The 12,210-nt window shown below is 45.1% G+C and overlaps 1 protein-coding gene across 2 annotated transcripts in view; it reads right to left on the bottom strand.

The window, feature by feature from the left end:
• The window catches only part of CYFIP1 (cytoplasmic FMR1 interacting protein 1), a 62,036-nt gene that overhangs the window by 44,965 nt on the left and 4,861 nt on the right, over positions 1-12,210 (bottom strand). For both annotated transcript variants that reach the window (XM_087726831.1, XM_087726830.1), the window contains exons 2-4: positions 3,343-3,466; positions 3,129-3,218; positions 951-1,028 (exon numbers count right to left, since the gene is read on the bottom strand). In XM_087726831.1, the coding sequence (XP_087582957.1) occupies positions 951-1,028; positions 3,129-3,218; positions 3,343-3,459 (285 nt within the window). In that variant the 5' untranslated portion in view covers positions 3,460-3,466. The remainder of the gene's footprint in view (positions 1-950; positions 1,029-3,128; positions 3,219-3,342; positions 3,467-12,210) is intronic.

Genomic DNA, 12,210 nt, shown 5'->3' on the forward strand with positions numbered 1-12,210 from the left:
TAGGGGAGGAAGAAGAGCTCCACCAGATATTAGCATCTATCTGATCCTGGCTGACTTTGAAGACCTAAGCTGGAAAGAACTGGATTATTACTGGTTTATTACTTGATAGAAGGCAGCTAGGCAATTCCAGCTAGGCTAAACTTTTTTGAAAAAAATCTAAAAGCCCAAAAGTGGCAATAGCAAACTTCTTCCATACTGCTGTGACATCATGAGGACACTTCATGAGGAGACTGAAAATGGAGAAATCTGAGGAGGGAATCCCATTTGATATTTTTACAATTCTTCAAATTTAAAAGAGTGTGAGTATATGAATGTGAAAAGTAGCAAAAGAAGAGAGATAATAAAACATGATTTTTCTCTCTCCAGAATGATTTTACAAATAGTCAGAGAGGTTAAATTGGGTTGATTTCAAACGCCAACATGGATATCATTCCAAAAGATTGCAAGACAGTTTTTACTTATCCTTAAATCCAAGATTATTCTTGGATTCTGGGACTAGAGAAACATATTGGGAAGGGTCATGATGTTACCTCTTAGAAACATGAATGATATATTTTTGACCATGAAGGCAATAAAGGGCACTTTGGATCTGCTTCATAAACAAAGAGATGTCTAGTTGGTTGGTATTTTCAACTTCTGTGCAACTGAGAAGGGGAGGGGTATGGGGAATCTTCTTTTATGTTTGTCCAATGTATTTCTAGTTCAGTTCTTCCATCTAAACTCAGTGGTTTTAGTAATTATGTCTAAAAAGCCTGAAATTATTAATAGGTCACTGAAAATATTTATGTGTGGTAAATGTATTATTAAGATATGCAATAATACAACCTATAAGAAAAAAGCTCAGAGACTGACCCATTTATAGAAGATCTCTTATTCTTATGCAACTATAAGATATTATTTGTCCATAAGTCTCTATGGGACATTACAGTAATAATCTGAAATTATTCTACCTGCGGGATAGCTCTTGAACAGCTTCTCCACGTGTATAGCATAACAGCATATTCTTGACCTTCTTCCAACATTTCATTCTGTAATAAAACCAAAGCTAATATGTAAGATATAAAATATACAGAAATGATCAAGTTAACAGAGATGAAAAAAATGAAACTATTTTGCATCATTTCTCTAAATCTTAAGCATATCAACAAAGAAATGTACTTCTTAATTAAGTTAGAAGCCCCAATTCTTCCATCTCATTTAAAACCAGATTACTGTTGCAAATAATATTGAGCATCCTGTCAAAAAATGAAAAGGGGAGGTTTATTGGGATGCTGAACTAGTATGTGCCTAAGGCAATATTATTACTTTAAATCAAAATTATTACTTTAAAGCAAACTCACAGACTAGATCCTACTTAAGAAGCTACTTTCCAGAAGATCAGATTACTTGATCATCTGTATTCCTATTCTAACCAAAAGATTCCCAAAATCTCAGGCCAAAGTCTTTCATATCACTTGCTACCTGGCATTCTTTTAAATTGGAGGTGCTAAGGAGAGAACCTAGGGCTTCTGCACAAAACATGTATCATTGCATGTGTTTCTGTCACAACCACATCTGCCACTTTGGACAGAACTTTTTTTTCAGATTTTAATTAAGGACTATTTTATACCCTAAGCAAGAATCGTACCTATACCGCACTTTCACAGTTCTCATAAGTAACTCAACCTTAGGAGTGAGAGGAAAATTTAGAAGCTAATGAAGTTACTGAATCCTGATCCATGGCAAGAATAATGTATTAGCTTATACAGTACATTCCTAAAACTTCTACACTGCTTCAGTGATAAGAGTTGAGCTTATAAGACAGAGACTCTAATCCACAGGTGTCAAACTTGTGGTGTCACGTTGCCATCACGTGACATATCGCGACGTTTTTTCCCTTTGCAGAGCTGGGGTGGGCGTGGCCTGCGCATGATGCATCTGGACCGTGGGTCGTTAGTTTGACACCCCTGCTCTAATCCAATTTTCTCAGAGTAACATCCAAGCCTGCAAGAACAGTATTGCTAGGTATGTCCTATCTCCAAGAGACATTAATGGACAACCATTTGTCCGGAATAGTATAGGATCTCCTGATTCAGCAGGGTATTGGATTAGAAGACTTCCAAGGTCCCTTCCAACTGTGTTATAATGTTACTGTATACAAAGATGAAGTACAGAAGTGAGCTATTACACAAAAAAGCTCTGAGAGATTAATGATCGACTCAGAGTCACTCTTGCTGTCAAGTGGGCCTGCCTTCTGACTGAACTATTTGCAGTTTAGATGTAGGTTTGCTGAATGGGGAAACACCTTTGCCTAATGTGTTCCCGTAATCCTGCACACTGTCCTGGACTTGAATTGACTTCTTGGATTTTGACTTAGTTTATTCTTTGCCTTTGCTTTTTCTTCTCCCTTTTCAACTGGCAGCATTTTATACTGTTTCTAGATATTTTCCATTAACCATCTTTTTCTTCTATTCTAGCATCTCTAATTGTAAGAGGCTGCCCGCTTTGGCCTGAGTAAAACCAATGATAGCTTTAGGATTAATAATAAAACCTGGTATTACATTGCTATCTCAATTGCCAAAACATTTAAACTTGCACTTTATCCCAAAGAACTCTGGTGTTGTTTCCCACAATGCTAAAAAATTATTACAGATCACATGAACACACATAAAAATTCCTAGAACAGATGACAATTGTGTATCATTGCTAAGAATGAGATATTTATAAAATAAATATTATTCTCAGCTAGTTACAAATAATTCCTAAATACATGAAATATTTCTATATGAAGCAAATGAACAAACTTAATACTTTATTTCTTTCTACTACCCTGTTTTGCCGACAATAAGACCTCACCGGACATAAGCCCAATTGGCTTTTGAAATAACCCCACCCCCCCTGCAAATAAGCTCTGCCTGAAAATATTGCAACACAGCAGCATTCTTGAAGTGACCATGCTCGCAGCCTCCTGCATCTCAAAAATAATAAGACCTCCCCAAAAATAAGGCCACACGCTTATTTCGGGAGTCAAAAGAAAATAAGACCCTGCCTTATTTTCAGGAAAACACCATATAATCAAGCTCTACCTGAAGGAAATTCATTATGTCTACTGTTGCCGTTGTAAAGACATTATAGAAAAATATATTTACCATACTAGAATGAACAGTTGCTTGTTCAATATATCTTGCAATGCCTGTGACAAATGCATTCCTGTCTTCGAAATTGGTGTCGAAATTTGGCTGTGTGGAATAAAAAATAATCCAAATAATCAATAATCATGAAAAAATGATTCAGCTGTGTTAATCTAGAATACTTCTAAGTATTACATTTTCTAGCGAATATTTATTTTAACAAAAATCATACCTGATAAAGCAATGATGATGGAGGGGGCTCAATGCATGGTTGTTGATCCGGCAGTGGCAATTCTTCCAGGAGATCTACATTGGACAAAGCATCCTCCAGAGTAACTTGGGCAGTCATTCTGATTCTATAAAAAGAAGGCAGATATTTTAAAAATCATAACAGATTATGATGAATATGGAAACTGGCAATCTAAAAAATAGACTCCCTTTTAAAAGAGAAAATTCAACGTGCATTCATCCCAATTCACTTTTTGAAAATAGTTTCATCAAATGTAGGAAGTATTTAATATAAATATTCACTAATTAAAGATGACAGTCAACAGTCATAGCATGACTATCACATTGAGAAAGAAAAATAATAATGTGTACTGTCCAACTTAAGGTGACTTAATCTAGATTTCTAAAGCTGTAATAAGTAAATGTACCATGTCTCACATAAATATACTAATTCTTACAAATTCAGTAAGAAAAAAGCAATAAACCACATCATACTGTATATTAACGCAATTTGTAAACTACATCATACAACTGCATAGGATAAGTACAAATTTAGGCAGTAGAATGATTACATCATTTTCTCAACTAGCAGGCCAATAAACAATCTAATCCTTGGGCTACTTCTATAATGCAAACGTAGAAAAATGCAATAGTCACCTAACAAATCAATAAGATAAGGTTCGATTTTTTTGCTCAATTTTTTTATTTTATTCAAAAGATTAAAATACAAACTACAAAATAAAGAATTTAACAGAGACAAAACAAAACTAGACAAAATGTTTAAAAATATGAACTAGGACAAAAATATATATTATCCTCTAGTTGAATACTGACAAATCTATTGCAACAATAGCTTCTCCTCTTGCAAAACAGCTCCAAAATTTGTAACCCAATTGACCTGCCATACATTACATATATGAAAGAAAAAAGTTAACAGATTAAAACAGACAGATTTAAATTCAAAGCACTCCGTTAACAGTCTGTTTTTGCAATTTACTTATAAACTACACAATTTCTTATTTATAACAAATCATCCTAAACAGTTTTATCTGGTGAAACACCCTTGTTTGGTTCTTAATAATGAAACCCTTCCTTAGATTTTTAATTGGGAACTTTCCCAACAATTGCATCCCATTTCTAAAGTTCATAAGTCTGTGTTGTAAATATCTCTGCCATATCCATTGCTGAATAATTCATCTTGACAAGACAATATTTGATGAGCCTAGGTGAATTAGAACCTGATTTGTTGCTGTCAGATGTGAAGACAAAAGTATTTGGTTCAGTGATGGGTTCCGGATCCCGTTCCAACCAGTATTTGGTTCAGAAAGTATTTGGTTCAGTGATGAGTTCCGAATCCTGTTCCAACCGCCATGCATGTGTGGGGAAGCACTGAAGACTTAAAAGACTGGTAAGGAGCTCAGGCGGGCGGGTGGGCCCTCCGGAGCACCATACTGGAACAGTATCCAGTGCTCTAGGCAGGTTCCGGTATGCCCATATGGGGCGTACCACCTGCAACCTACCACTGATTTGGTTTGGAAAATACAGATCTGCCAGAAAAGATTGAAAGAATACAAATATAATAAATTCTGAGATAATGGAATTGTTGAAGGATGGACTGGACTTTTTGACAAGGCCAACATCAATATCACTTAGACTTATATACCACTTTACAGTGCTTTACAGCCCTCTCTAAGTGGTTTACAGAGTCAGCATATTACCCCCAACAATTTGGGTCCTCATTTTTCCCACCTCGGAAGAATAGAAGGCTGAGTCAACCTTGAGACTGGTGGGATTTTAAATTGCACACAGTTAGCAGAAGTAGCCTGCAGTAGTGCACTCTCACCGTTGCACCACCACGGCTCAAACTCAGAAAGTGAGATTTGGGAACACACTGTTCTTTAAAAGACTCCACTTCATTTCCAAGATAGTTTCGTTTCCAGCCTAGGAAGCTTTTATGACGTATGGGGCATGCTTAAGAAGAAGAAAAAAAGCAGCTGAAGGAAAAAGGTGACCTTCTGACTGAGAATTGCAGCCATCAAGACCCCCTCTCTTCTCCACAAATGTCCGAAGATTGTCTTGAATTTTTCCTAGTTGCTTCTTCAAAATATTGGAAGCAGATCCACCAAATAACCAGCTTTGATGGTGAAATCAGCTGGTCATCAGAAGGAAAAAAAGAATCAACTGGGGAGGAACAGTAAGATTCTATTTAATTGGGAAAACAACCTGATGCTTTTAGTTGCTTTGACAATCCTTGTAGCCTTCAGAAATAAACATTGCAAATGTATTCAAAATACAATTGTCCTTAAACCTTTTTATAGAGGTAAAATTATATTTAAAAAATGTGATTAGAGATCACAATTGGGACCAGCAACCTGGTTATTAAATGAAGCAACTAAGTAAAATTGCAACCATGCTTATAATCTTACTTCAGCTTTTCTTTGCTTTACAGACCAGTGAAGGTCATGAATGTGAGGATTGACTGTGCAGTATAAGTTATTTTTTCATCACTGTTGTAACTGCCAACCAGTTGCTAAATGAGGCTATTGCTAAACAAGATCTACCTGTATTTCCTGTAGTTGAAAAATGGGAAAATGCAAAACACAATTAATATATTCCCTTGAGAACTGAGAAACCAAAGTGAATATGAATATTTATAAGTACCTTCAGAATAAATGATACCTTTCAAATTCTAACACCAGTTCAAAACTCTGCTATTCTTCAAGATGTAAGAGAAACTATAATGGTATATTTAAAGTACGAGGTGTGAGGTAAAATACAACGTCTTTATTTAACAGGTAACAACAAGAACAACTTCAGAACACGGACAGCGCTCGGCCCGCATGACAGCTATTTATATATGACAGCTGTCAGGCGGCTGGCCAATCGGTGGTCAGTGATTTTCCCACCAGCCGGGAGGCGCGCCTGGGGCCAATCAGGAGCCTGCGGCTCTGGCCCCGCCGGCCTGCTGCGTCGGGAGGACGCAACACCCCTTCCCCCCAGAGAGCACATTGGTAGTCTTTTAGGTATGCCGGTCTTCTGCGCACGGGCTGGGATCGCCGGAGAGAGGGAGTGTCCGTCGTCAGAGGAGGTGGTCTGCCGCTGTGACGCAGCAGATGGGAAGGCCCGGCCCCTGAGTCCATGGGAAAAGTTGAAGGTAGGCTTCCTTCTTTTGGTGGAACTATCGGTGGGCGGTGGCACGGAGCGGGGAACGCGGCTGGAGTTGGCAGCACCGCAGCTGGACGTGGCTGGGCAGGTTGGGCAGCCGCTGGGCGAGCAGGCCCCGGCTGCGGCGGTTGTGAAGCAGAGAACGCGGCTGGAGACGGCAGGGCCACGGCTGGACGCGGCTGGGCAGGTTGGGCGGCCGCTGGGTAAGCAGACCCTGGCCGCAATGGTTGAACGGGCAAGGCGGCTGGTGGCAGAGGGCCCTCGGTAGTCCGGTGGCGCAGCTGGTTCAGATGGCGCCGCCAAAGTCTTCCGTCACCCAGCTGGACCCTATACGAGCATGGGCCTCTTAGCTCCATAATGACCCCGGGCAGCCATTTCGGGTCCCCCACGAAATTTTGAGCGAAGACCCCCTCACCCACCAGAAAAGACCTAGGGGGCTCAGGCAGGGGAACAGATGTGGGAGAGAAGGAGGGATGCAACCGGTCAAGGGTGGTCCTCAGGCGGCGACCCATGAGGATCTCCGCGGGACTCTTGCCGGTAGACTGGCAGGGAGTGGAGTGCTGGGCGAGCAAGTAGGTCCGGAGGCAGACAGGCCAAGGCAGGTGGGCCAGGCAGGCCAAGCCCTCCTTGGTCGAACGCAGGGTGCGCTCGGCCATGCCGTTGCCAGCCGGGTGGTAAGGGGCAACAGGGGCGTGCTGGATGCCCAGGAAATCAAGGTAGGAAAGGAAAGAAGCAGATTGGAATTGGGGCCCGTTGTCAGAGACGATGACGTCCAGGATGCCATGGGTGGTGAAGAGAGATTGGAGAATTTGGATGGTGGCGCGGGCTGTGGTGGACATCATGGGAAAGATGTCCACCCATTTGGACAGAGTGTCCACTACAAGAAGAAAGGAACGGACATCCAGGGGGCCGAAAAAGTCCAAATGTAGATGGCTCCAGGGGGAGGCAGGGGTCTCCCAGGAGCGAGTAGGGGCGGAGGGAGGCGCTGGCCGAACGGCCTGGCAGGGAGGACACCGCTGGACCCAGGCAGCGATGTCCGCATCCATGGAGGGCCACCAGGCATAGCTGCGGGTGAGGGCTTTCATCGCACTATGCCCGGGTACCCATCATGGAGGCAGTCGACGACTTGCTGGCAGAGGGCAGCAGGTACGACGACCCGGGAGCCCCAGAGGAGGCAGTCCTGAAGGACTGACAGTTCGTCCTGGCGGCGGAAAAACGGAAGAAACTCGGCCGCGCAAGTCTCTTCCGTCCAGCCCCGCCAAACTGCGTCCAGGACCCGCTGGAGGAGGGGGTCGGAACGGGAGGCCTGAGAAATGTCCGAGGCCGAGAGGGGACACTCAAGGTCATCGGTCAGGGCTGCGACCATGACGGAGGGGGCGGGGTCGGAGACAGGGAGGGGTAGCGGGCAGTGGCTAAGGGCATCGGCGTGGCCCATGTGTTTGCCCAGTCGGTAGACAAGGGAGTAGGAATAGGCGAAGAGGAACTCCGACCAACGGCCCATGCGGGGCGATAGGATGGGGGGGTGGGCCGGTCACCGGAGATGATGCCCAGGAGAGGTTTGTGGTCTGTCAGGAGAGTGAAGCGGCGACCATAGAGGTAGGGATGAAAACATTTTACTCCCGCAACGGCCGCAAGGGCCTCCTTGTCCAACTGGCTATAATTTCGCTCAGCTTTAGACAAGGTGCAGGAGTAGAACGCAATCGGGACCTTGGAGCCATCGGGGTAGGAGTGGCTGAGCACGGCCCCCACACCGAAGGGGGGAATAAAAGAGGAGTAGAAATTGAGGAGCCCCAGGAATGCCTGGAGCTCCGCCTTCGAAGAGGGAGTGGGGGCGGAGGCGATGGCCTCAACTTTAGAAGGGGTGGGGTGGATTCCACGGGAATCCACAAGGAAGCCAAGGAATTCCACAGATGGCACGCCAAGCTGGCACATGGAGCGCTTCAAGTGCAAGCCGGTGGCACGGAAGCGGGAGGACAGCCCTAAAGGTTTTGACGAGTCCTGATTGGTCCGGAGCGGCAATCAGGACATCGTCAAAATAGGGCACAACTCCCGGGATGCCATGGAGCACCCACTCCATGAGCCCTTGGAAAATCCCGGGAGCCACACTGACCCCAAATTGAAGCCGGCGGCACTTGAAAGCGCCGCAGTGGGTTACAATGGTTTGGGCAGTGGCGGAGGCCTCGTCTACCGGCAGCTGCTGGTAGGCTTGGGCCAGGTCCAATTTCGCAAAAATCTTGCCCTGGCCCAAGGAGTACAGAACGTGCTGCACTACAGGCACCAGGTAGGGATGTGCCTGAAGGGCCTTGTTCAGGGTCGCCTTGTAATCGGCACAGACCCTCAGGGAGCCATCAGCCTTTAAGGGCAGGACGATGGGGGTTTCCCAGGGGGCATGGTCGACGGGTTCCAGGACGCCCTGAGAGACCAGCTTGAAAATATTGGCGTCCACGTGAGCCCGTAGGACGAAAGGAACCTGTCGTGCCTTCAGGCGGATGGGCGCCACCATGGGGTCCAAATTGTGGGAGATTGGGTTGCCCTTGTAGCAACCCAGGGTGTCGGAGAAAACGTCACCGAACTCTGACAAAAGGGAATCTAGGGAAGAAACAAGACGGAGAGAGTTAATGCCAGCTATGCTGAGCCCAAAAGCCCTAAACCAGTCTAGCCCAAGGAGAGAAGCAAGGGGGCTTTGAACCACCACAAGGGGCAGGGACCCATGGAATTGGCGGAAAGTGACAGGGAAGTACCCGCAACCCAGGATGGGGATCGGGTTCCCCTGATAGTCTTGAAGGAGGCAGTTGGCAGGAGCCAGCTGGCTAACGGTGAGGGTCGGTATTAATGACCTTAAGGTGTCCCAAGACATAATTGTGCGGGCAGAGCCCGTGTCCAATTCCATTTTGCAGGGGCGGCTGGCGAGTAAGACACGAAGGTGCATCTTACCCCGGCCGCCATAGGAGGAAGAGGCAGTGGAGTCGGGCTGCCAGTCGGGCAGAGAGGCTCGGGGTTGGAAACTGCATAGCACCCCAGGCGGGTGGAGGAGGACCCCGGACGCTGGCGTTGGAAGGCAGCAGGCTGACAGGAGCAGCAGGAGGAGGCCTTGGGTTTCGAGCGTCTCCCGGAGCGGAGCAACATACATTGGAGATGTGGCCCTTCTTCCCACATCGGCAGCAGAGAGCCGTTCGGAAGCGGCAGGAGGCCCTGGGATGGCGGCCGCCACAGCTGAGGCACATGCCGCCATCCCGAGGGGGCAAGGACCGGAGGCGGTCGACAGAAGAGGCAGCATCGGCACATGGATCAAGCACCATCATCTGGCTATGCAAAGCCAAGCGCCGGCAACGCGGACGGAGGGAACAGTCGGACAGCCGGGGTGGACTGGCCGGCCATCTCGTAAGCTCAGGGTTTGTCCACCGCAATTTTCATTGACAGCTCAGCACAGGACAGAATTCGACGGTGCAGGTTGATGTCAAGGAGCCCGTAAATAAACTGTTCCAGGAGGGCAACCTCCAGATCTGCGAATTCGCAGTTTATCGCGGCTGCCCTCAGTTCAGCCATGTACTGGCTGATGGATTGTCCTTGTCTTTGGATACAGCGCCAGAAAAATTGCTGGTGCGAATACTTGGAAGGCGTAGGCTCATAGTGTAACTTGAGCCAAGCCATGAGGAGATCCAGCGGCATAGTGTGCACCGAGGTCGGTGCAGAGAGAGATCCCGTGTGGTGGCAAACATTTCGGGCCCGCAATAGTGCAAGAAAGTGCCCCGTCGCCTCCCCTCAGGGAGCTCAGAGAGGTCACGTCCTTGGAGGAAGACCTCGAACCTCTCTAAAAATGCCTCCCAGGATTCAGCCTCTGGCCTGAATGCAGCAAAGACCGATGAAGGAGCCAGGGCAGGGACGATGACGGGGTCCGTGTCGCTCATCCTCATCGCCAGTTTAAAGTATGAGGCGTGAGGTAAAATTCAACGTCTTTATTTAACAGGTAACAACAAGAACAACTTCAGAACACAGACAGCGCTCGGCCCGCCTGACAGCTATTTATATATGAGAGCTGTCAGGCGGCTGGCCAATCGGTGCCCAGTGATTTTCCCACCAGCCGGCAGGCGCACCTGGGCCAATCAGAAGCCTGTGGCTCTGGCCCCGCATGCAGGCTGCGTCGAAAGGACCTGGGTACTTGAGAGACCGCCTGCTGCCAATTACCTCCAACAGACCTATTAGATCCCACAGACTAGGCCTCCTCCGAATCCCATCTGCTGGCCAATGCCGATTGTCTACCACCCGGAGGAGGGCCTTCTCTGTGGCTGCTCCGGCCCTCTGGAACGAGCTCCCCGTGGAGATTCAGACCCTCACCACCCTACAAGCTTTCCACAAAGCCCTTAAAACCTGGCTGTTCCGACAGGCCTGGGGCTGACGAGTTCCCGTCCCCGCTCGAATTGTGTGGCTGTTGATTGTTTTAAAATTCTTTTTGTAGGTGCTTGTTTGTTTGTTTTCCTCTTGTTTGTATTCCCTCCCTTTGATTTGTTAGCCACCCCCACTCCCTTCTTAAGATTGAGTACAAACCCTAGCCAAAAGGTTTTTCAAGCAAATTACTGTACAAGTTTTGTTAAAGAAAACAACAAATTAATAAACAAAAAGCAAAGGCACTAATTGACATAAGCCAACATAAGTACATTGAGCACTTGTTTTCTGGGTTCTCCAATACTGAATCTAAGGATATGCAAAACTCTTCATTCTGAAACATTTAAAGTGAAAAATATTATAAAGCAGTGTTTTAAATGTAAAACTGGATGTAGTGCACATTTTGGAAGATTTGACATTTCGTTTCGGAGCTGTTGTGAGTAGGCATGCAGGATGTGGAGGCAAAATGCCTCCAAAATGCTGCAAAAAGTGCACATCAAATTCAAAATAATTTCATACTTTTGAATTGAATGTTTTATAAAATAAAAATCCAAAATCTAGTATGTGTAACAAACAGATGCTAGCTTAAGTTTACTGCTATCAAGAGAACCAAAGTGGTGAGTAAACTCATACAAGTCACACAAATAGTTTCTTAGTATGAATAATAAAATTGCAACTATTTCATGTCCATGTTGTTCTGCAAAACTGCTATCAATTGTCTGTTATCTTTAGCCACATGAATTTTACATAAAAAGGAACATTTGAGAGTTTTCTTTAAAAAATCAGCATTTGCTGTAAGTTCCCTATTTTTGGTATAAGGAAGCAAGAACAACCAGTATCTGACAAAAAGCACAAAAGCTTTGTTTCAAAAGAAGGTAGCGGAGTAACACATAGCTCAGTGTTGGTTATTTAAATTGTTTTAAATGAGTAGCCTTTTTATTATTATAAATTACATTGGAATCAGGTAACAAAAACTGTCCCCTTAAAGACGATACCTACATCAATTCAAAGCTTGTTCATAGATGTGCAACAGTTGGGGAGGCAGAGGAAATATGCAGGCTGAAGCTGGAGGAAGTCTTAAGGGAGTTTCTTGTTAATGCAGATCAAGACTGTCCTCTGCCTCACTTGTCAGCCAAGCTATTTTGAAGACAGAATTATTGGTCCACCAGGAGGCTCATATTCAAAAACAGTTCAAGTGACAAGTCAACAGTCATCACATTGATACAAAAATTTGTACCATGATTTCATTATAACTAAAACTTGCATCAGATACACATCAGTTGCTTAAATTATTCTATAATGGGTTCTTTCACTTTTCTATAAT

Source organism: Thamnophis sirtalis, unplaced genomic scaffold (assembly GCF_051295495.1).
Source record: "Thamnophis sirtalis isolate CommonGarterSnake01/CBP01778 unplaced genomic scaffold, rThaSir2_p1.2 scaffold_12, whole genome shotgun sequence".
Lineage (NCBI taxonomy): Eukaryota > Metazoa > Chordata > Lepidosauria > Squamata > Natricidae > Thamnophis > Thamnophis sirtalis.